The sequence below is a fragment of the Culicoides brevitarsis genome, chromosome 2 (genome assembly GCF_036172545.1).
Source record: "Culicoides brevitarsis isolate CSIRO-B50_1 chromosome 2, AGI_CSIRO_Cbre_v1, whole genome shotgun sequence".
NCBI lineage: Eukaryota > Metazoa > Arthropoda > Insecta > Diptera > Ceratopogonidae > Culicoides > Culicoides brevitarsis.
In genome coordinates this window covers 20,066,749-20,093,564 of record NC_087086.1, presented here as the reverse complement: position 1 = coordinate 20,093,564, position 26,816 = coordinate 20,066,749, and the positions used below count along the sequence as shown (strand labels likewise).

The window sequence follows — 26,816 nt, the reverse complement described above, 5'->3', positions numbered from 1 at the left end:
TTTAATGTGGTATAACAGTTTGTTAGTTGGATCATCACTTTGATACAAAAGAAAAAATTGTGTTATCTATTTTATTTCATTTTATGGAAATGTTACTTTTTTGATCAATCGGTTTATTTATACTTTTTTTCATGGACTCGAAAAAATTCTTTAGATAAAGTGTTTGATTTAATGTTTCGAATACTTTTGAACGGTACGTGGGGCCCAATCGTTATTTATTGATAAATATTTAATGAACTTGTCCGTGATAAGAGAGTGCCATCCCAACGTATTTACGGAAATTTATGTAAAAATAAAATGTTTGAACGACTTTTTTTTGTGCCTAGTTTAAAAATGCATCACTTTGGCTTGGCACTTTTTTATGGTATTTGTATTAAAAAAGGATTAGTTGATAACAGTTTTATGTTGTTTTCATCAAATTCTACGAAAAAAAAATGTGATAGAAAAAATATGTTTTTTTTTTTACAAGCTGTCTCGGTGATCGACAGACAATCATTGAGGAGTTCAATAACCGTTTGTCGTCTTGTAGTTTATTGTCTGTTGAATCATTTTTTAATGCATTTTTAAAGAGCTTTTTGATTTTTGGAGCTTGGTTGTCCATTAAAAAATACTCAATATAAAAAAGTAAAAAATAAATAAAAAAAAAATTCTTAAAGCAGTTCAGAGAAAATTTGAGTTTTAAAAAATTCACGTAAACAAGAAACAAATTTGCTCTGAAAACTGTTGAATATACAGAATTCAACATTTTCCAAGAATCTTTCATTTTTCAAGAAAAAATAAAAATAATTTTTTACAAGAAATAATTTTGAAATGAAGAAAAAAATATTAATATTATCATTTTACTAAAATTAAATGATTTATTCTGGAAAAAATTATTTAAAAAATTTTAAATATTGTCTTGTGAAATAAAACTGAACTGAATGAACTTACGAAAAAAATTAAATAATTGTTTTTTTTTCAATTTTTTCCCATTAGTTTGTTTAGAACTTCTCGGCAAAAAAATTTTACAAGGATTTTAAAAATTAAATGAATAACGATTTTTTTCTTGAAATTTTTTAAATAAATTTTAGAGAAATTTTATTGCTTAGAAAATATTTTTCTAGTTTATTTTTTTAAAATTTACTGAATTAGTTTTTGATGTAATTCAAAAAAAAATTATTAAAATTAAAAAAATTATTAAATTAAAAAAAATTAATAAAATTTAAAAAAAAATCATTTTTGCTTAAAATGCGATTTAATCAAATGAACGACATTGCTGCTAAATCTCATTGCAAAATGTTTCGTCAAAACCAATTTCAACACTTTGCCAAATACCGAACATTGTTGCACCCGTTCAATGAATCACTCATCTTTGCATCTATCATCGCCGCGTGTCACAACGTCTGTCAATTAGTTTACAAGGTGTCAATGCTACAGAAAAACAGCAGGCATCAACATGAATGGAATTAGTTACCTGCTTGTGGCGAGTAGCGATAAATTTTCATAAAACTTTGTTGAATTGACGGATAAATGAGTGATGGGCGTCGCGGTGTTGTAAGTAAACGCAGCAGCAACACATTTAGCCGAATGTCAATTGATGTTGTTGATGTAAAGGTAATTGACCGAATTGAATTTAATTTGAAACTTTTTATCTATTGAACTAATAGGAGGTTTTAAGCTGATTTGATTCCGAATTTGTGATATGACGTCAAAACGTGCACAAAACTGAATACACTTAATTATCGGCACCCAAACAACGCATTTATTGATAAAACGAACACTCACATGAAATGTTTCCGATAAAAAGTCGAGATAAATTGTAACGGCATTTCAAATATTTACATTTTGGCGATGCCGATACGAGTGAAGTGAAATAAAGTGATATGAATATACGCACTTTTGACACGCATTGCCACGTCGACAAACAGCCCAGTAATAAATTTGTCAAACAAAAATAGACGCGAGTGGTGATGGTGATGATGATGATGCGTGATTAAAGGTAAATTATACCTTATTACCGCCGTAGATGCGTGGCAGGCATTTGAATGTGTCAATGTGATGTGTGTCGGAAAATATAAATGGTGGAATGACATGCATGGAAAACAAAGCAATATCAAACAACCTTGACTGTTTTTCCATACACACAAAATGAAAAACCACCAAAAGTCGCCGCTACCAAAAAATTGGTACAGGAAAAGTCTTGACGAAACTTTTAAAATTTTAATTTAGAAAAAAAAACTAGGAATTATTTTTCTTTCTTTGAACTAATGAATTAAATTACAACGAAAGCTCTATGAAATTTTGAATGAAATTTCAGTTAAAATCTCATATTTTTAGTTTATTTTATTAATTTTTTTTAAATTAAAAAATGATTTGCCAAAAAGTAATTTAAAATATTCAAAAAAATTTAAAATTCAGAATTTTTTTCATAATTTCCTTATTGTTGATCGAATTTTCAAACAGATTCACAAAAATAAAAATTAAAACTTAGAAATTTTTAAGATTTTTTTTTAAATATTAGTTTACGTTTAGGTACATTGAAAAATTACATTAAACTTGCCTCAATAAGATATTTTTATAAAATTATTTTTAAAAAATATTTAAGTCACGAGACCCGTATCGAAATTTTAAAAAATAAAATTTTCTTCAATTTTAACTTAAAAACTTTTTTTTAATTTATGAAAATTTATTAAAAATTTTTTTTTGAGTTGAAAGGTTGAAAGCAATAATATGCCCTGTGATTTTCGACTCGGTGTGTACCAGAAGTCACTCAAATACGTGTCAAGTTAAACAACAAAAAGGTTTTTTTTTGTGAAAAGTGAAAATGAAAGCATTAAGGACGAATGAATTTGTTTTATCAATTTTATGAACTGTAAATAAATAACAAAAACGATTGATGTAAATAACTGTGTGAACAACTTTTGTAAAGCAATTTCAATGTAGCCTGGAGAACGGTCAGCTTTTGATCCAAAAAGTTACAAAGAAGAAACTTTTTTGACATGGCAAGATCGCATTACAGCAATATAATAATTGGCTAATAAAAGTCCAATTATTTTTGATTCAAACATCTCACTTAGCTGGGTTTGTTGGAACGGAATGAGAGAATAATTGTGGACGCGTGAATGAACAAACAAACTGTAGGTATGTAGCATGTTGTTATTGTTCGTCGTGTCAATTCACAAGTTTGTGATTTTTTATTGCTTTATTCGGAATTGAAAAGCAATTTAACTGTAGGTGTAATAAAAATTTACAGATTTGTTCGCTCATCCAATTTATTTTGTGATGCTTTTGCATTGGAATGTGTGGAATATGCGGAAATTTTCTCTTCAAAGCAACAACAACAAAAACGAAAAATATAAAAAAAATCGAGAACAATTGACACTCTATTTGATATCGAATCTAAATACAATATCGATGTAAAATTCATTCGTTTTATTTTATCACGTATTTATTGGTGTTTCTATTTTGATTTTGTGGAATTTTCGTTCGTTTTGTGTATTTAGATGTTGATATTGTTACTTCCTTCTCATTTTGTCATTAAGAACATTCATCGACCAGAAACGAAAACTTTTGAAATTTTAATGGCATGAGCGCATTTTCATTTTTTTTCTTTAACTTTTTAAGAAATTTATGAAAGTTTTTCTTTAAAGAAATTTATGAAATTTATTTAAAAATCGAAATAAATTCATTTTACAAAAATATATCTTAAAAATATAAAATAACATTGTTATTTATTAATTTTTTAAATTTAAAATAAATTAAATTTAAATCTCAATATCTTTAATTTATCTCAATATTTTTCTTTAAATTAAATGTCTTTGTATAACAAATTGGTTTTTTATACACCAAAAATAATTTAAAAAAATTAAATTAAGAATTGCGAACAAATAAAAATTAAAATAATTTATAATTGTACATTTATTTGAAGAATTTTAACAAAAAAAGTTGAAACTTTAAAAAAAAAATTTTTTTTCAACAAAAATTTTGTTTTTTTCAAATTTTTCAAAAAAAAAAACTTATGAAAAAAAACGTTAAATTTAAATTGTCAAAAAAAAATTAATGACTCATAAAAACTTGTAAAGAGAATCTTCTTCGAAACGGATAGACTCCTCATAAACTATTTTTTTCCCAAAACGGGCGGCGCTAAATTTCATTATTAGATCTAAGTAATTTGAATATCGTTCATTCAATCCTCATTAACATAAGTGCTTAATGGATGTTGTTTACGGATGCTCCAACATACTAAAGAGAAATACTTGCGAGATAAACTCCATAAAAATAATCCATCTTCAAAATAATATAAAAAGTGGTTAATCGAAATATTTTTCTTCTTCAATTTCTTTTATCTTAACCGTAAAAAACAAATTTACAAGAACAACAACAAAAAAGCATCAGCAGAGGATGAGTCACATTCAGACGCACACCAATTTGTGTCAAAAAGAAGAAAAAAAAGGTACGCGTCGTCTGAGACGGGGGAGATAATGGATGAGCTTTGGCAACGAACTGCTTTGACGTACACAATTTTATGCCGAAAAAGAGAAGAAAAATACTGAAACTTGATTAAAATTTCTGAGAATCCAGCCAGACTTTACAGTCATAATAAGATTAGTTCGAAGAGGTATTGCGGCGCAAATGCAGTAAAAGTACGATGAATTATTGATGAGTTTTCCGCCGTCGATGTTCGGTCAATAGCATGCCCTAGCGTAACAATAACAACAAGGACAATCAATATTCATTTTTTTTTTCAGACTACCAAAGTAAGTCAAAATCATCAATAATGAATTGGGTTGCAGGGTAATCGATTTTAAAATAGCACATAATACACTTGTCATGTAGCTCATTTAAAACATCAAAGCTGCCAAGTAGACCGACGTGCAAATGACAAGCGATAAGAGTCATGTAATTATCAAACATTCGCAACATAAAGTGCTATGATTAAAATCTTACCGAAAATAAATCTCTTAAAATTTGGAGCAAGACAAAACAATTTAACGCATTGTTAAACAAACATCGTGGCTGTTGTTCCAAAGAAGCAAAACATTTTATTTTCCCTCGTAAATGAAACGTTATTTTGATGTTCATACACTCATTAACATTTTTTCAGCTAGTCCTGCCTTCGTTGTGTTCATTTCTTCTACATACATATCTGTTGCTTACTATTGTGCTTTTTGCTCATTTTCATGCGACCGATAATAGAATTTTAATAGTGAAATAATGTTGTGTGTGCAAGAATTCCGAATACCACACAAAAAAAAACAACAGAATAAAATTTTCCCTCTGATTGAACAAAAGAAGTCACATTTCATTTGATTAACATTTCTCTCTACAAAACGAATGTTTTTATTGTTTTGTCAAGTGAAAAAAATGCATTTCTTTGTTTAGTTTTTGTCATACAAGAAGGCGTACAATTGTTATTTTTTGTGTTGGATTATAATAGAAAAACATAAAACGACAAAAAATTTAGAGGAAAAATATAACATCAAAAAGATTGTTCAGTCAGTCAGTATGTTATTTTTTTTGATGTGAAATATCGTTGAGGTTTGTTGTTTTTATTTTGGAATCTCAAAAAGGAGCTCTTGTGACAACAAAAACTGACGATACACACACACATGAGAGAAAGACATCAAATAAATGTCACGATTACCTTCGGGCGATTTTTTTCTGGTGTTGTGTTTGATATTTTTTTAACATCTTTTGTAGTTTTTAGCTGTGATTTTTTTCATCTGAGAAAAAAAAATGGTAAAGAAAACAGTAGTATTCGTGGAATTCAGAAGAACGTCAATTATGGTTATGTTTTGATTTTCTTTGACGATTTATTTAAAAAAAAAATTTATGAGAAAAAAATTGATTTTGGTCGGTCTGATGTCTGTCTGTAATTTTGTTAATAAATTGAAATAGAGTGATTAAAAATTAAGAAATGTTGAAGTGAATAAATCATTAAGTAAAAAAAAAATGAAAAATGTCAAAAAAATTAAAGTGGGAAAAGCTTATGAAGTCAAGAACAATAAAGAAGATATTGAAATAAAATAAGGATGATTCAAGCACGATTATTGAGAAGATGAGCACATCAGATTATTACCTCGAAGGTTTGAACTAGCAAGAGAGACAACGGATCCCAGAACGAAAAAAACCACATTTTGTATTCGATGAATAATGCTAATATGAGAAAATTAGTGTTCTGTGCGCCAGGTCCAACGGCAAATGTTAACAAGGCGGTAAGGCCAACACATCCGAATGCCCACCATCATCTTTTTTCCGAGAAAAGGTTTCTAAAATTAGTGACGAAGAAGTTCTAGCAAACTTTCCGCAATATGGTAGCGTCATTTATAATATAAATTCGCAATCGTTAGAAAATCTAAGAAAACAAGATTTACCGTCATATCGAACTGCTGATTGAAAAATTAAGAATTTTCGCAAAAATATACAATGCAAAATTCTGAATGCTCTCATACCAACTTTAAATCTTATAACATCAACATCTTTCGTAATATTAATTTTTTAAAATGTCAATTTTGATTTGTCAATATATTTTTATAATATCTTTATTTTTGGTTCAGTTCAACCTTCTTTTTTTTACCCTAGAAATTATTAACATCAATTCAAAATATTTTGTATCAAATTTTAGATTTTAAAATTTGAAACTGAGTAATAAATTATTTATCTAATTTCCTAATGAAGTCTAATAAATAAATTTCACTTTAAATACGCTTTCATCAAATTAACCGAACTTAACGACTACTTTCTGTTATTTTTAACAACATCATTCAATTGGTGTTCACATTACTTCTTCATCAATTGTTTACATTTACTGGCACGTACAACATTGTTGTTTTTCATAAATTAACTGTAATGTGTAAAAAAATATCTGTCAAAAGTATCAACAAACATTTATTAACTCAATTAAAGCTAATTAAGTTAACTACCGTTCATATATTTTTGTTCTTTTTTTCTTCTTCCTAGAACATAACTTTACAAGACTTTATTAGTCAATGTCACATTTAATTTATCTTGCCCAAATTTAAAGTAATCTTACTTGATGTGTCTAAGCTTTGGAGTTTAATTACAAAATAAGAATGTCATTTTAAAATCCCGAACTCGATTTAAACAAATAGAAAAGACTGAAATGAAACGAATGCACTTACCCAGTGAAATTTATTATGTTTTCATCCAATTTCCTAAATTTATTGGCATTGTGCTATTCATTTCAACTGTAATCCCGATCTCTATAAGAAAAATCCATTAATTTGTCTTATAAAGGAAAGAAAAAAAAGACTAAGAAGAAAAACGATCTTTAAATAAACTCAACTGAACTCAAGTTTCAATTATGTGTGCGATGCAACATTTATTCCAGACGAAGAATTGCAAAAAAAAAGATGAAATTGAATTTTTATGTTACCTCGTTCTCTCTCTCTCGCTATCAATTTCTTACCTATTTAGACACAAATTCTTGGCAAATTTTGATCCTTTTACGACAACGGGAATTCTTTGAACGATTTCAAGTAGTTTTCATTAGATGTCGATGGATCTGGAATGTCCATCAAAATATTTTAGATTATACCTCACTGCATTACTGCAGCCGTCATTTAAACTCCGCCATCGCATAAAGGAGGGATGAAGCAAAAAAAAATCTCATAAATCTTCTGTCTCGAGTGCATAGTGAAAGGAAATGGAATGCAGTAAAGTGGATAATATGCTATTTTGTGCTAGGTGCTTGGCTCGGTTTACTCGTTAAATACGTAAGTGATAACGAAAATGCATGCGATACGTTTTTTTTTCGTGCATCAAAAAAAATGCTCTTTCAACATCCAGAAAAATTGTAGTTTCTATGGCAGTTCTATGTAATTAAGATTAAAAATTCAAGGCTTTGCTTCATCCTCGCTGTGTTTTTTTTTTATATTCTCATAAGAAATACAAAACACCATCAATTAAGCGGTAGTAAAAGCAAATATTATTACAGTAAAATAAACAAACCGGCTATTATGAACGTTATTAGAACGAATTTTTTCCGTTTCTTTTTGCTGCCTCTGAACTAACATTATAAATAATTTTCCTTTAATTACACGTCGTCGTCGTCGTGTCGTTCCGGGAAAAACGAAAGTTGCCCAGTGTACCGAAAATCCATTTTGTGCTTGTAATAAAAGGGATTTTCATTGCGCGAATTTCTTGCGAACGGTTCGTTAAAAATGCATCGATAAGAGATTCGAGTTAAATTAAAAGGTAAATCGCATGCATAAAAGTGATTTTTTGTATTATAATTCCATTAGTTCCTAGTTGCTTGCGATACTTTTTTTTCCTTTCGTTCGAACATATTTTTTTTAATGAGACCAAGAATTTACGAACACACCGGTTTATTTTGTTTTACGAGGAAACAAAACCGATGATTAAATTGCATTTTATTTTATTTTTTAATTAAAACATAAAAATTTTAAATTCGTTTCATTTTTCATGCTCGGCGCGCTTGTTCGCTCTCCGGTTCATGCCTAAAATGGATTTACTATTGAAAAAAAAAATATAAATAAAAAGTTCTGTAGTGCACACAAGAAGTTTGTTTTATTATTATTTTTTTGCATTCTGGAATTTTTCTGTGTTTCGAGAGCGTCTGTGAGTTGTTAAATTTTGATAGGCGCAAAAACTTTTTATGCCTACGGTAAAATTGGTCTAGGAGAATTTTTTAAAATTAAAATTAAAGTCTTATAGTTTTTTTTCAAAATAAATTTTAAAAAATTATTTTTTCGATAAATCTTTGATATTATGACTTTTTATAAAATTTTTGATATTTTTTATTTATATAAAAATTTATTTTTAAAATATTTTTACATATTTAATTTATTAAATTAATTTAATTAATTAATCAAATTTATATAAAACAATATTGGAATATCTTAAATTTTGAAAAATTATAGGTATATCCTAATGAATAATTTAAATTTAATTTTTTTTTAAATTATTTTTTAAAATAATATCAAAATTAAAAAAAATTGAATTAAATCACTTTAAAAGCTAAATATGTTTAAAAAATCGTTTTTAATTTTAGTTTTTTTTAATTATTTTTTTTTTACTTTTAAAACTTAATTAAAATAATCTAAAATGCGCTAACATTAAAATAAAAAAATAAATTTTTGATGCAAAAAAAGACACTCCTTCGCTTTGGTTTCGTTTACTAAAAATGCCGTTTTGATTATTTTTCGATTAAATTGCCCGCCCGCTGAATCAAAATAATTACCAGTTTGCATTAAGACGTTGCATGTTAGTTCATTCCTCCGTCGAGATACCAAAAAAAATCGAATGATAATCGATATTGAACATCACTTACAGCGCACGAACAAGGACAACGCCAACAAGAAACAAGTTACACCGAAGCATAATTAGTTTACCACTTTTCCTAATTGAAAAGCCATTCTGCATTCTGCTTTTTAAACTGGGTACTAAAAAAAGTTTTACCATGCAAAAAAAATATAACAAAATGTGATATATTGTGTCGTTTTGTTGGGTGCTGTGTGCCTTGCTTACTCTTGCATGCACAACATCCAGAGTGTATTTAAAGTTTGAACTTTTACGGAGGCTTTGTAGACTTTTAAAATGTTTATCTTTAAACTACTGTGTTATTTGAGGTTACGAAAAAAAAAAGTTTTTCTACATTATTTTGAACCTCAACGCAGAGCAAAAGAGAAAATACAAAAAAAAACATGCATGATTGTGACGTGTTGTTGCATTATTTTATTAAACTTGTATGAAATATTGCAAAGTAACGAAGAAAAATTTAATATTTTTTTTTGTTGTCTATCAAATTGGTGAACAGGTGTTTTAACGAAGTCGCAATAACCGAACAATATCCCAAAAGACGAACGTTTTCGTCCATTTTCTTAATTAAAATTAAATTACTGTCATCCATTTCTCCCGACTAAGCTTGAAGCTTGAGCGAATTTAAATACACAGAAATGCGCCAAACTCAATTTAACGAGACTTGCATTTTAAAACAAACAGCAACGGGAGCAACTCACAGCAGAAGAGAGAAGAAGAAACATTTACACATTTTCTTGACATTTTTAACTTAAATTTGTTGTGACACTGATTTTCACAACAAAACGCAAGTGAAATTCCCATTAAAGGGAATTATAAGGAAATGAAATTTTGTGGCAACATTTTTTCTGTGCTTCGTCTTGTGCTCTCGCATGAACAGTAACCTACATTGTCAGAAACTTTTGTCTAGCAAAAATGTTGACTGGTTTTGTATTTTTGGTTTGAAAGATAAAATTAAGAGAAGTACGTGGTTTTCGATACAGATTTAAATCAAAACTTTCCCGGAAACTGGCGATGATGAAGCTAGTTGAGATTCTTTTTGATCAGCGCAATTGTGAAAAATAGATGAGACTGTTTAACATATCATTAAAAATACATTTTGACGATTTAATTTCCTGCTCTTTTGTGTGTGTAAGTCTTCTTCAGAGGCGCACAAATATATGAAATTGTGATTTTTTTTGAAAAATTTTGCTTTTAAGAGATTCTTAAATTTGGTCTTTTTTTGGCGATATAAAATTGATAAAATTTTAATTTCGGATTATTTAAAAAAAATTATATTTACATGAAAAATGAAATTTAAATTTCATAAAAATTTTGTAACGAAATAACTCAAATTTTGCTTTTTGGATCTTTTTGAGTTTTTTAAAGTTTATCAAGTGTAGCTAAGAGAAGGTTTTGTAATAAAAACATTATGATAATTAATGAAAAAGTCCATGGAAAATTAAGGAAATCAAAAATTCGTACAAGAAAAGTGCAAAATTCATTATTTTGAAACTTGCATTTATTGCATAGTTGTGGGAACATTTTTACCAATTTTACATTTTATTTATGTTTATTAATTAAATTTATTATTAAAATATTAAATAATAATTTATTTATTTTATTTAATTTCAAAATTTAATTTTTGAATAAAAAAACAAAATATTTTAACGGGTGAAATAGTTTTGCTATCAGATTTTTTTTTTTCATCAACTTTATTTTCACTGAATTTTTTCTCACAATTTACTCATTTTTCCTATCTGGCTCCTCATTTAATCACAATGAAGAGGGTTAAAATTTTGATGATATTTCACTAAAAATTCTATTTTTCTTAAATTTTATTTACCTCTTAAAATATTTTTTTCATATTTCACCCTTAAAAGAAATTTTTTTGATAACTTTTCCATGATCACTCCTACGTCTCTGCCTTCTTCAAACATTGCGTTTCACGGTTTTTTGCAATCTTTTGGGTAAAAAAGCACTTTCATTATGCATGCAACGCAATCTCAATATCTTCCCTACCTTATCACATTGCATTGACACGGGTCGTACATTAAAAAGGACCTCTGAGTATAATGAAAGAAAGGTAAAAAAGCAACACACAAAGCGCATAGAGCTTTTTTTTATTAAAAAAGAATCGACACAAGTGACCGAATAACTTTCGCAGCAACTGTAGAACGCAACTAAAGAACGAAGAAAAAAATTTAAATATAAATTATTCAATGTCTGAAGTGGTCTATTGTGCCTTATACCGAATACATGTGGCGCAAATGCCAAAGAAAAAAAATAAAAAGTCGAAAGAGAGATAAAGTGTGCAAGACACCTTCAAACACCTCTATACCGAAAGATCATGAGAAATTATTCATCCAATGCTCTCGCTCGTCTTTATCTAACTATGCGACGTTCTATGTGTATTTTTGGGGCATTACACGAGCAGAACCAAAAAATACACAGATTATCTTTTAAGATTTATTTACATTTGGAGCAAACAAAGAAAAAATTACAGGTGAAAAATAAAGATGAATTTTATCGTTTTCAAAAAAAAAAAAAAAAATTTTTTTTTGCTCTCATTTATTCAGTTCGGTTCCATTATTCATGTTGTATATACAATCAAAATGTAAGATTGTAAGCTGTTCGATCAATTTCACCTTCTTTCTTTATTTGCATGCTTTCAATAAAAATAAAAATCTCACCGTAATAAATTCAATTCAAGAAGCAAAATAAAGAAAAATTAAGGAAAATAAGTTAAGTAAACAGTATTATTATTTTTATGATTCCTGATTTTTTTTTGTTTTACCTTTCTGACGATTGAATTTAAATTTATGGAAGAAAAACGCTAAGCAATTTCATTTTAATTGCTTGGCAAACATCTTTTTCAACCACAAAAAATAAAATCGGAGCAATTAAAAAAAAGGTGAATGTGGAAAATTATATTAATTAATGTTTATGAGCAACGTTGGATAATCGCATTCCTTTTATCAGGGCTCGAAATAAAAAATAATAAACTTTTTCAGTAAATTTTTAAGGGCATGTAATAATAATTTGCATTTTGTTTGTGTATTTTTAGGTGCTTGCCACGATGAACAGTGATGCCAAAATAATCAACAAACAAAGTAGATGAACAACTAGCAGTGAATAATTTTAAAATTATTGTTGAAATCCATCACAGTGTAAACCGAAGGCAAGGATATGGCAATCCAGAGGAATAATATTACACTGGTAAGTACTTGAACTTTTAAAAATTGAAGTTTTATGAGTTGAAATTAGGTAAACAATCTGCTTAGTAAATTATATGAATCGTCGTGTTTAAAAAAAAATCTGGGTAAAAATTATTCCGCAATAGTAATCGGATCTTCAACCCAGAGAATCTCGATCACTGAATTTATTTCATAGTAAGAAAAAAGCAAATTAAAATATTTGTCTTGTAATCGAACGATGCACTTGGCAACCAATGGTTTTTTTCTAAAATATAATCTTAAAATCCAATTCCTGAAATTAATAAGTTGGATTTATTTTTTTTAATTATTATTTTGCTAGAATTCTCGGGAATTTTTAGCAGATTATTTGCAAGAACATGTTATTTTTTGAATTTTTTTTTGTAATTTTTTAATGTTTTAAGGCATTAAACGTTGATTTTTGACATTTATTTAACTTTAGTTAATATTCTTTTCAAATTTGAACATAAAAGTGAAGAAAAATAAAAAAAATCTCCCACAGTAAAAATTTTTGAAGAATTTTTTTTGGTAAGGTCACGTGAAAAATTTCTTCTACATTTCAATAGGAAATTTCTTATAAAAGCAAATTTCTTTTGTTTTTGAGAATATTTGTCAAAAAAAAAATGTCAAAAATATTTCCATTTTATATTAAATTCTTATTTTTACCCCTGAATTTTTTCGACAAAATCGGAGGGGATGGTAACAAAAAATTGATATTAAATTTATTCTGAAAATTTTGTAAAATGTATTTTTTTAATATACTTAAATTCACCAAAAATAAAATATACCTATTTAAAAAGCGGTAAAAATTAGAGTTTTCGTAAAAAACATTTTCAGACAAATTTATTAAACATAATAATAAATAAAAATAATTACTGAAAGAAATCACCTAAGTAAAATGTAAAAAAAAATAAAATTTTAACAAATAAGTTTTCCGAACTCAAAAAATTCAAAATTTTAAGGAAAAATCTAAACAATTTACTCAAACACTTTTGACCATTATTCATAATTCCTCTTTTAAGTACTTAATTGAGGTCTATGAAACATATTTCTAAAATATGTACTTTTCTTACTTACCCATGTTCTCTGAAAACATTTTAAAGCTTGATTAAAATTTTTGCTCAATAATATTCCGAGAAAATTTCAGCTAGCATCTTGTTTCAGTGTTTCCTATTTCTTGTGTGGGTGATGTCTTTGAACAAATAAATCGAACAACAAAATGTAGGAGTGCAAGCCCGACATTAAGAATCCCATTTTCCCTCTTTTGCTTTCTTTTAAATTTATGTTTTTATTTATCTTTCTGTGTAATAAGGTCTGAGCAAACTCTCAATGCATTTTTGTAAACATGTTTTTGAGCGCTCCATGAACTATTGTGAGGCAATTTTCGTATTGTTGCACACAAAAACACACATGATGCAGTCATAAAAAGCTATGTTCAAAAAAAAAAGGAAACTTTGTTTGGCTTAGTGATCAAATTGAATGGAAAAGTACGATAAAATGTCTGATTTTCAAGTTTTTTTTTCCTCAATAAAAGACGACGACGATGTCTCGTAAACATGTGGCACCAAATAAAATTGATGGAAAAGAGTTTTGATTGTCTTTGCTCGTTTAAATATTTTAGCGTGAAAATATCTTGAACGAGACTTAATGCCGACAAAAATCCAGTAATGTAAATTTCGTGCTGTATCATTGCCGCCTTACATAATTTATTGAATTTTAAAATAATTCAATTCGCCCGAGACATGAAAATAGACTTAAAATGTTATAAAATGTGTGTGATCTAGGATTTTGATGGTTTATCTTATAAAATAGACACGACACCAACATACTTTGCTTTGAATGTGAAAACATTTTTTTTTGCTCTGGTGCGAAAAGTAAACCTTGTTTGCAATAATTTTGCAAAGTAAATAGGGAGCGTGTTAGAGCGGTTTTGTGACAAACCGCGAGGGGAGCACAAAAAAAAGAAACGAGAAGACGGAAAAAACGTCTGATCCTGTCGTCATTGTCGTCGTCGTCGTCATAAAAAACACACGAAAAAAGTCAGATACTATCCTCTTACTTGTACTTTGTCGCAACAGCAAAAAAAAAACTCGTAATGGCATAGAATAAAAATTGTGACTCATTTTCACATGCGGAACGGTATTATGCGCTACTTTTTTCCTTCGTCGGGGAGGATATCATTTGAAAGCTACATATTTGTTATTCAATTATGGGATTTGCCAAAGGAGCGTGTAAGATTTGTTCTAAAAATCGTCGTGTCATGTAAGAATGAGAATTACATGAGAGGAATTTTAACAGAATTTCTTATAAAAAATGCGAAAAATCAATAAATAATTGACTTTGGCGACTCACATCTATTCAATATTATCCAAAAATTAAACAAAACAAGATAAACAGCAATAAAATCGAGTAAATTCACGAAATTAAATGCACTTGAATGCACTTTGTTTGTCCGGTCGATGAAAATTTGTCCGAAAAATACTTGTGCAATAACAAAACTCTTGAAATAAGTTACATTTGTTATTTTGTTTTCTCTTCATCATTTATTGTTTTGTAGATTAAATTCATGTTAGTTGTTCTTTTATCGTTTTACAACAATACTTTTGAATAGAATTGGCGATGGAAACATTGAAAAAAAAACTTTAATGATTTTATGAAATCATAAAAATGTTATTTCCAATATTTATTTAGATGTAAATGATAAAGCAAGAACATCGTAAGAACCAAGCAAAAAATAACAGGAAGATTCAAAATATTAAATATCTGATAATAATTAAATTTTATGTTTCTTGTTCTCTGTTGGTTTTGTTATTGCCTCCTTGTTGAGGCAGATGAAGAGAGAAATATTTAATGAAATGAATGGATTGGATTGATCTTCGATGTACGGAATGTACAAAGTTAAAATTAAATTCTGGTCTTTCGAATTGTGTTAGATGCCAGGATATTTTTAGAAATATTTGGTATGAAATTTTTTAAATTCTTTAATTCAATTTTATTTTTTTTTATTTTTAGTTTTAGGATTCGTTAAAGAAAGAGCTAACAAGTACAATGGAATTATTAAATCGAATGAAAAGGCAGAACTTCGCATTGCACAAGGCAAAAATATAGTTTGCTCTAAAAGATCTTGACAAGTTTTTATAGTACGAATTTGAACATTGACGAATTTCCTACAATCGATAGCTCAATTTATTTCATCCTTGCTTGATATTGACATTTTATTTTAAATGTCGAAACGTCGCAACAATAGATAATTTATGTAAAAATAACAACAAAATCACGAAAAAAATCAATTAATTTACCCTTAGGCTGATAAGGCTGTAACGTTAGTTCCCGAGCTTTCTGTAGAACAAAATTCTTTAAAATAGGCTCTTATATTTTTGAAAAAGGCCCAATACCCTTATTCCCGATTTCCAGTTAATTCGCCACTGGTCATCGTCCTGCTTGTCAAAAAAAAAACATGTTGGTCTTGATCAACTTATCTTCCATGGTAGACCTTCGCCAACTCGCCGAAGTAATTGTTTCATTTCACATGAAGTGTCTTTTGCTACGAATTAAAATGCCACCAACCTACGAGACATTTGAAATTTAAGTGATTCTTGAAACTAAGGCGAGTTGACATGAACCGAAATCTTTCGTAGATCACCTTAGTCCTTTAATCGTTTCAGTATTTCATACACAGATGAAATTTCAGCCTTTGATTCATTAAGAAAAAAACATTAAGGTATAAAGTTTATACTATAAAAAAATATATAAATATAAATCGTTGAACAAAAGTATTTTGAGTAGGCTCGTTGAAAAGCTGAGAAAATTTCATAAAAAATGATATCGAATTTTTATAACATTGAATAAAAAATTCGAAAATTTTGATGCAAGATCGACGGACCTCGAAAATAGCGAAAAATTCGAAAAATGCCCCAAAAAATCGAAAGTTGAAAATTTCTTCGGTTTTTTGCCATTATTCATCATTTCTAGCTGTTTCATACTGGATTCAGCAAAAAATATTGGTTCCCTAGTAAAATTTATCCGGGACCCACGCTCCTGCCTTTATAAACCAAAAGATGGATTTTTATTTACCATAATTGAAAACACTGATGCGAAATGAAAACTAAAATATAAATTAATGCGAATTGTATTTTTTATGTGCAGTTTTTGTACATCATGCAGTTCTCGGACGTGTGGGATCTACGAGGTTTTAGTTTAAAATAATAAACAAACAAGGAAAACTTGGACCACTTTGAATAGAAACTTCGAACATCCGCTCAATGCTTATGGGAAAAAAGTTCAAGGTCTAATTTTTCTATATGACCAAAGGAACCTCATCATTTTCTTATAGAAAAATCTCCTGTAGGAATAACAAGATATTTTGTCGAGATATTAAGACGAAATTATGTCAAAACGATAAAGTATACCTAGCGAGAAAATTAATTTACCGAAAAATTATTTTAAAATTGAAAAGTCACACTATCTTAACTTTAATCAAATTAACAGCAAATTTTGTCACATCTTCAAACAAACCCCTTTCACTTCGTAATTTCTTCCACAGAAAATTTCCTCCCGTTTAACATCCAGTTTCGAAAAAGGCAAAATTAGGCCTAAGCTAATATGTGTGTTGAATTAATGACATTATATCGATTACACATGTAAATAACAATTAGTTTTATCGCAAGTTAATGCCTTTGATGAAAAAGGAGGTGGTGAAGGAGGAAAAACGCTTAGCTCACACACGCATACAACAAGTCATTTTCCCACACATGCATTTAAATAAATAACTCCGCTGACATGATACAAAGTTTGAAAAGGCATTAATTTATGTAAATACAGGCAGAATAAACACTGAGACGTTCGTTATTCACACATCCAGACAGATATTAAGATAAAACTATGGTGCGTTGCGGTAAAAAGACTTATTTATGTTTTTACGAGAGAGAAACTGTTTTGAAAGTCAAGTTGCTTATGGTGTTGCTTGATGATGTTGCTTAAAATATTACACTATAATTATCCCTCCTCTTGCTCTACGAGTACTTGGCATTTTTCAAGTAAGTCATAAACTTTATGTGAAGCAGTCCGGAGTGGTGTTTAGCTGTGAGAAGACTTATGGTTACCACTCGATAACTACAAACTGGGCGATTTTAGGAGTTTTAGGGATTTTAACAAATTGGATTGAGGGTTTGAAGCTCGAAAAAAAATCTAAAATTATGACCGAACGGACGATTTATTATTTTTTTATTTTTCGTCGATAAAATTTTGAATTTAATTTTTCAATTTTAATTTTTAAATTTATTTTTTTTTATAATTTTTTTTTTCAAACTTCCTTTATGATTTTTTTTTGCATTTAATAAAAAAAATTGTATAAAGCAAAAAAAAAAATAATAATTACCCAAAAATTTTTATCGCCTGAGGGACCAACCTCCTCCCTTCTTATTCCAAAGGGTACTTGTTTGTGCAAGACAATTTTTACTAGTTTTCCAAACAGGCAAGAGATGCTCTTGATAAACAAAAAAAAGTGGAATATTGTGCTTTTAATAATAAAAATAATCCTTTTCCGTGTTGTTCTACAATAATTACTAATGACTTCTTCTTATTCTATTTACTACAAGGGGAGAGTTTTTAGTCGAATGAGATAATTTTTTTTCTCTCCTTTAATTTTTTTTATTGTACAAACTTTTTAAATTGTTTGCAAAACTTTTTTTTTATTTTTTTAAATTTATAAATGTTTGCTCCAGTAACTTTTGAACTTTGTTAACATTAATAATAATAGCGGAATATCAAGTAAGAGCTCCTGTGTCCTGTCACAGACTCTCATTTGCTTCCATTTCGCATACTTAATTACTGCTTCAGCGAAGCGATGAACAAGAGACGGAAATTGCTTTAAACTAAAAGTTAAAAGGAAAGTAATTTATTGTCTTTGGTCGATGAGACAAAGTCGACGAGAGATAGAGTTTTCACCCCAGTTGTCTTCACACACAAAAAGAAAAAAAAACAACAATGAAATACTAATTTTTATTGAATTGAAAAAGTTTTCGGTTTATTGTTTTATTTCCATTGTAGCAGTAACTTTGTCTGTCTGAGGCATGTTTGCTTGTTGTGTGCCAGAAAGAAATGAAGACGAAGACCACAAGATAAAGTACAACAGTAACTGTTTCGAGTCAGTGTGATAATCTTTCTTTTATTTTATATTTATTTATTTCTTCGTCGTCTTCTCTCGTCTTTTGTGTCTTGTCGTTTATGGACTGCCTGTTTGAAACTAATCATGCACTGATGTAATGAGTTAACTTTATTACTTACTCTCTTCGTTTGTTTTAGTTTTTCACCATGCTTTAACTTGATGACAGCCGGATTACGGTTTTCTGTTGATAAATAGACAAAGAAAGCGCACGAAACTAACGATTGACTTTCCAATAAACCTCGTAAAGGAATGAAAAACTGTCATTCGGTGACAAAAGATTCATTCTTTATATTTTTTTTACCTTTTTTTTCCTGCTTTCATCATTAACTAATCATCATCATTTATCATGAAGTCGCACAAAACTAAAGTTTATGACACAAAAAACGTCCACCTTATTTTCGAAGAAAGCCTAAAAGCTTTTTTCATTTTTTGTGAATGAAATTTGTGGCAAGGAAATATTCAAAGGTAAAAAAGGAGTCACTTTAATTGTTCGATTGCCATTTGACAAGCAGGAAGGAAGGTCGAAAGGCGTCGAAAGGTACAAAAAAGAGTGAAAAACCGAAAATTAATAGAATGATTGATGACATTTTTTTTCTTTTGTTTCAAGATTTTGCGTGCGTTTTTTACAACTTCAAGGCTTTTTTGAATGAAAAAAAAAAAATACAGAAAAATGCTTTAATTTTTATTTCATGGCTTTACTTTTGACAAAATATAAAAACAGTAAATAAATCAGAAAAGCAAAATGAAATATCTCATACATATTTTATTGTTTTAAAATTATGAATTATTTATAATGAAATAAATTTATTTACATGCACACGTAACATCATCATGAAAACTTATGAATTTATTTTGTTTGAATTGTTAGAGAGTTGTTACAGGAAAAAATCGATAAACGCTTTGAAAATTGAGGTTAGAGGTAGAAATGTTAGTTTTATTTCAGGATATACTTTTTTTTAACTATTAGGAAATTGCAGGAAACAAACATTTTAATTTTCATAAAAAATTCAAGATTTTTCTCGAGAACCTAAGCAATTGAGACAAGTGCTATTTAGATGTTTGTTAGGAAAAATGTTTTTTCGGAGGAGCAAAAAATGAATAATAATAGTTGTTTATATTTTTTTTTCTTTTATATTATCAATTTTATTATGAAAATATTTTAAAAAAAATTAAAAGTTTTTAATTAATTAATTTAAAAATTTTCAGATTTTTTAAAATTAAAACTTTTAAAATTTTATTTTTTGTGTCAGTTTTAATCAAAAATTACTAGAAATATCAAAATGTTAAAAAAAAATTGTTTTAGAATTTTTTTACTTATTTAAATTTTCACAAAATAAAAATGTGATTTTTTTTTTAAATTTTCATAAATAAAAAAATTGGAAAAAAAAAACCATAAAAAATCAAATAATTTAAAATTTTCAATAATATTTACTAAGCCCTGTAATATTCAAATTTTTCTGGAACTAAAAAAAACTTCGAAAAAATTTGACTAGAAAAAACACTCCAGTTCATCAGTAAAAAGAGACTTTTTTCTCTTTTAGTTACGAAAAAAAAATTTATTTTTTAAATCTATTTTAATTAATTCCTTCCAACTTGCGCTCACAGCTTTACGAAGAAAAAGAGATAAAATGTTACAACTAATGAAAAGCATAATTACGGTACTGGACAGGAATAATTTAATCTGCATATCATGTTTTATGACTCATTCATTCGCATTTTTCATTCGAACACCAGCGCAACAATGCATCAAGAATATGTTTAATGGCCGTATAATCGACCGACATGAAAAAAATCACTCTCCAAGTGAAAAGCAAGAGATGATGGCTGTAATGACATAATGATGAAACGAAATTTACATCTACTTTCCATATTAATTAGTGTGCAAAATGCAGTTCTTATTCTTCATGAAAAATTGTCGTCAGAGAAAAAAAAATTATGATAAAAAAAAATACGTTTTAGAAGTGAGTTGAGCTGCGCAACGTATCACGATTGAAATTAATTGCGAATTCTGCACACAACAGCAAGCTTGAATTGCAGGAAGCTCCTTGTAAAAATAATATTTGCATATTTGCCATTTTGCTACTGTTCTACTTGAGGTAAAAAGTACAATTTAAAATTATGCACTTGTACGAATGAAAAAAAAAATGAGTAAAACGTGGAAAAAAGTGATTTTATCTGGATCTGAAGCAATTTTTGCGTGAGATTGCGAGAGTAAATAGAGTTTTTGAAATAAATATTATAATTGCCATGAGCTTTTTTAAATCCTTTTTTAATTTTAACTTAAACAAAAATGACTGATCCAGACATAAATTCACTAATTTCAACAAAATTTGCATAAAAATTCAGTTAAAATAATTTTAAATCGTTTTTTCGTTATTTTAAACGGAAAAATTTCCGGGAATACTTAAAAGTCAATGGAAAATGATTATTTTGTCAATTATGTGACACAAAAATCAAAAAGTAAACACACGAAATTAAGCTTTTTACGGAAATTTGAGACATCATAGACACACATTAGACATCTAATAACCGTCAAGTGGAGCAAAGAAGATAAAAGCAAAGCGGTAAACGTTATTTTTGCAATTCCAAGCAAAAAACATCTTTTTTTTTCTTACATGTGGAACAAATATTTGAAAAGTGAATAAGATTTTTTTTTATTTACATTTAGCTTCGTCGTACAATCTCAAGCGTGGCAAGAAATGTTTTTATTACATGTTTTTTGGGCTTTTGAAGCGTGAAAATTCAGGCGAATGTACTGATAACGCAAGACGACGTGGAAATTATACGCAGATTTCCATTGAATAAACAGTTTTTTGGCAACATTTTTGTGGCTTCCACATCGGATTCGGTGTGCGTAGGTAGAAGTCGAGTCAAACATGTGTAATTAATTGAGAAATCCCAGCGGCATTCTTTATTTTAATGTTTGTTTGCTTACTTTGTTATTGCTTTCTGTTCTTATCAATGTCAGAAGATTTGTTTTTCTAATCGATTTTTTATCTTTTCTCTTTTTTATTGCAGTATCTTCACATCTTCGTGCTTCTAGGAGTCATCCAAGTGATAACTGCCATCCAGAGTAGTGACACGGGACGAAATATTAACGCAAATGCGACACCATCCACGTCATCGTCCGCAGCAGGCAGCGACTTGCACGTGCCCGAGGACATGCAAAAACGCACAAAAAAGCAATCCTGGTCGACGTGGAGCGAATGGAGCACGTGTTCGAGGTCCTGCGATGGCGGCGTAACGTACCAACTGCGGATTTGTCACGCGCCACAAGGATGCAAGGGAGATGCAATTCGCTACAAAATTTGCAACATGCAACCGTGTCCGGATGCACAAGATTTTAGGGCGCAACAATGTGCGGCATACAACGATGTGCCGTACGACGGAGCGTTGTTCAAGTGGGAGCCACATTATGACTACTCGGAACCGTGTGCGCTGACGTGCAGGTAAGAAATTAGAGGGAATTAATTTTGTTTAGGTGCTAATGAGGATTTTTTTAGGGGAAAACCTGCGCAACAATTTGACGAAAACCAACAACCGGAAGATCAAGTAGACGAATATAGTCAAGAGGAAGACGGAACTGTAGTGACACAATTATCGCATAGAGTTCAAGATGGAACAAGGTGTCGTCCAGGCAGTTTGGACATGTGTATTCACGGAAAATGTCAGGTAAGTTAAAAAAAAAATAATTTTGGCTTATATGAGATGAAAATATTTTGAACAAAAATTTATTTCGAGCAAGAACTGGTCGGAAACATTTTAAAAAGAATTTTGTTCTAAATTTTTAACAAAAAATTTTCTCGTTTCTAAAAAATTTCAAATTTTTGTACAACAAATTTGTTCATCATTAAAAAATTTGTTTTGTTCTATAAAATTGGGCCCATTTTTATTTTTTTTTTTATTTTTTCCCAAAAAATATTTTTTTTATTTGGGGGAAAAATAAAAAAGATAGTACTTTTTTATATTAAATTATTGAATTTGTACTCATCGCCGATTTATCAATATTTATTATGAAATTTAATTTAAAGACTAAAATTATTAATCGAAGAAAAAAATTATTTTTGTGAAAAATATTTTTAGTAGAAATTCTAATTTCATTTATTTTTTCTTAAAATATTAAAGAAATTTTAAACTTTTTAAAAACTATATAAAATTTTTGACTTTTCTCAATGAATTTTTTAAGATGTTTTTGAATTAAGTCACTCTTCATCATCCTCGTCATCTTTGTACAATTGCGACTTCATCCACATCCACTCTTCCCGGATACCGGCAAGTCTCTTCTCACATGGTAGTCTTATCCACTGTTCCTCCGAAATACATTCACTTCTTCCATATTCCGCCTCCACTTTTAATATTTCATACTCTTCAAAGAGTTTTTCCATTTCTTCCAACCGTTTACAAGACAAAAAGTTCCCGGCCATTCCCAATTTCTCCAAATTTGGGAATTTTTGTACGAGTGCTTGTTCACTCAACTCCGTCAATTCGTTATTTTGCAAATACAAATCACGCAACGCGGGCAAAACGGAACTTTTGTACACGAAAAACGATTGAAGACGATTGCGACTTGCATCGAACATCGTTAATTTTGTGAGTTCGCTCAGTAATTCCAAATCAATTTCTTTCAAATAATTCTTTTTCAGGTCGATGGATTCAAGATTTTTATTGTTTTTGAATAATTTTCCACTAATTTCTGTCAAATGATTGCTCGAAAGGTTCACCGAACGTAATTTCGCACAATCCTCGAACGCGTCTTCGTTAATCCTTCGCAGCATGACAGAACTTAAATCGAGCTCTTCTAAGTTGGGGAACTCCTGACAAAGTTTATTGGTCAGAGTATGAAGTCGTGACGATTGAAATTTAACTTTTTCCACGTTACTGACGTAATCTGCCGAGGGATGGAATTGAGTAAAAAGTTCCGTGGTCGATATTTTGCTGAAAACGCACCAATCGTCCGGACCCGTGATGCATTTTGCGGCATCCAATTTTTCGGCGAAGCTCAAAATTAATAAAAAAAGAAATATTTTTAACATTTTTCACGATGTGATTCACTCAGAAAGTTATTTGCAACTGAAACGCATGGCAGATGCATCGTCGTCTAATAAATCAAAAAAAGAAAAAAAAAATCATATCAGCATAAAATATCATACTTTAATGACCCAATAATGTCTAGATGTTCTAAGAACGTGAATTAATTAAAACAGATTAAGATTTTGCGATGTACGGAATTTTACACGCGTGATTCTAATTGATCGCGACTTATGTCGAGCTTATCAATCTTTTATTTGTTTGTTTATTGACAATATTTTCATTTAGGCCGTTACAAATATCAAAAATGTTTTCGATTTCATGGAATTTTGACATTCGGTTGTCAAAAAATTAAATAAAAAATTTTAAATTTGCTCTAGAATTATTTTTAAGGATTAGAATATTTCAAAATCAGAGTGTCATTTCATTTTGCATTGCAATTTTTATTCATTTTTATTGTGATATTACACAAGCAATTAAAAAAAAATTACTTTAAGATCTTTTTAAATTTTAATTAACTTAAAAACAAAAAAAAGTCATTTCTCCAGTGTGATCTTGAGCAATAAAACTTCATATGTATTTGCCTTTTATTTGTTCTCAAATTGGAATTTTTTTATACTTTTCTGTAAAGTTAACTGTTTCTATTTTTTTTCTCAAAAGTTTTTGAGTCAAATTAATTTTATCCTTAACAGGACAAAAATTTTAACAAAACTTTAAAAACAAAAGAAAAAAATTATTGGAAAAGTATAAAAAATTTATTAAAGAAATCTATTCAAAATCTCTGGCACTCGTCTAATTTAACTAAAGCTTACGGGGAGATGGGCTGCCTTATGATCGTTAAGCTCCACATGGTCCAAAGACATACGGATTGATTAATAGCAAATCCTTTTACTTTACTTGTGAAATGAGAAGATAGATCCATCTTCAATTTAATTGAAAATGTTCTTTCAAGCATGTTTAGCGTATGAATATCAAAATACTCCGACCCAAGCAGGAGCAATAGAAGCTTCATTCGAGCTTAAAGTCACATATTTAACGTTTTTAGCCGTTTTCTCATCTCTTCAAGCATTTTTACATCTCTAAATGATCTCGACATTGTAATAACAGTTTAAATCAACAATTTTTGTGGGTGTATGAAATTAATAATATTTCACTAAAAATATGATATAGATAAAAATATTGAGTTTTAAACTTATTTTAATGGAAAATTGATCAAGTTGAAAAATGTCAGATTTTTTTTCCAAAAATGAAACAGTAAACATTTTCGATTATTGTATTGGCCTTATGTTTGTCGTTTCATTATCATAATCATCAACTTTTTCGTCATCAGTAATTATTTCCTGCGATCGCCCACGATGATTTTCGTTCCGAACTTTTTCCACCTGATCTTCGATGTCTTCCATGAGCTTAAACAAAACTTCTTGCGTTGAATTCACAATCGCATACTCGTCCACAATCTCCATTAGTTCCGTATTTATCGCATGAATCTTTTGCTGCACATTTTCCAGTGTGCTGTTAAACTCATCAACGATGACCCTCAGCTCTTTTATCTCCGACAGAATCTCGTTCATGTCTAAATTAAGTTCGAAAATGCTGTGCTCCGTATCTCGTTGAACATCGTGAAAATTCCGCACGAATCTGTTAAAGTTATTGGGAAGATCTTTGTTGTCTGACATTGATTTAACTCTCATTTTGTGGCATTGACTCCTTAACGAAGTAATTTCTTGTTTCAAACGACGCTCTCCATAAATTTCCTCTAAGAGACAATCCCCCGCATGAAATTCTACCAAAGAAATTTCTCGTACTCGAGGGTCTAGTGTTCCTCGTTTCACTGAAACGCCATTTCTCCTGAAATATCCAAGAATCGCTCTTAGTCGATCACACATGAAAGGATTGTCATTCACGTAAATTGCTCTTAACCTAGGAAATTTGAACAAAATTTCTTGTTCATCGAGATCTGTGAGCTCATTTCCATCCAAATAAAGTACTTCCAAGGAATCCAAAAAGGGAAATTCATATGCTGGAAACGCTCTCATGAAATTATCGTTCAACGAAAGTTGCTTCAAATTGGACAGTCCGTTAAAAATTTCAGGATTAACGTATTTTAATTGATTCGATTGAAAACTTATACTTTCCAGATAAAAGTTATGGCGAAAAATCCCAATATTATCGAGGTTTCGAAGGTTATTCGACCAAAAACTGATGAAACGAAGTCTTTCACAATTCAAAAAAGCGTCTTTTTCAATTTTTCGCAAATTTACTTTCCATATCTCCATTTCTCGTAAGTTGTAAAAGGTGTCACATAACTCGCTGGTGAGCACTTCAACGTGGGAATCGGAAAAACGTACTTTTTCTACGACATGCGGATAATCAAAACTCGGACTAAAGGTTTTTTCCTTCGATGTTACGTTAATTTTGGAAAAAGTGCACCAATTGTACGAGTCCATGATGCATGTTGACCCAAATATTTGACGAATCGCGATTAAAATCAACAAAAATTGAACAAAATTTGTCATAATTTTGATTTAAATACTACTCTGAACGATGTTTATGGTTTACGAATTAAAATTGGACTGAATGAATTTCATTCATCTCGTGATCGTGAGACAATAATTAACAAAGAGTCCCAATCTCATACTATTGTCAGATCTAAAAATTGATTACGGACGGTGATAAAGGTCATCATTGCAAAAATTATCATCTTTTAATCTGCTTTGTGTCACTCTTGCTAAAAATTTATTCACAAAGAGCAAAAATATTTTCTCAAGTGTCATTCGTATCGTATCATGTCACATGAAAAAAAAATCTCTTGGTCCACAAAATATTCATCATTTTTTTAAGAAGAAAATTTCGTTCTTCGCTTTAAAAAAAAATGTTGGCACGAGGGGTTGATGGGTGAGTGAAGAGAATCATTTTGTGAATCATTCCGTAAAATACGTCTAATGTCAAAAAGAATGCCGCATTTCATGAAGTCTCGTATGTAAAGAAACGACAAGAATTTGCATGAAGAATCTGCTCATCGTCGTAGTGACGAGCACGTTTCTTTTCGTTTTTGTGAGTGATTTTTTTTTTGCTGGAATGACATGTGAATGATACTTTTTTATTTTCAGAATGGAATTTTTATTGAAGAGTTTTCTTGCTGGTTGAAA

At 29.3% G+C, this 26,816-nt stretch overlaps 1 protein-coding gene across 2 annotated transcripts in view; it reads left to right on the top strand.

Annotated features, from left to right (window-relative positions):
* LOC134830188 (protein madd-4) overlaps positions 1-26,816 on the top strand; it is a 101,974-nt gene that overhangs the window by 65,491 nt on the left and 9,667 nt on the right. For both annotated transcript variants that reach the window (XM_063843587.1, XM_063843586.1), the window contains exons 2-4: positions 12,326-12,477; positions 21,658-22,088; positions 22,143-22,311. In XM_063843587.1, coding sequence (XP_063699657.1) covers positions 12,448-12,477; positions 21,658-22,088; positions 22,143-22,311 — 630 coding nt within the window. In that variant the 5' untranslated portion in view covers positions 12,326-12,447. The remainder of the gene's footprint in view (positions 1-12,325; positions 12,478-21,657; positions 22,089-22,142; positions 22,312-26,816) is intronic.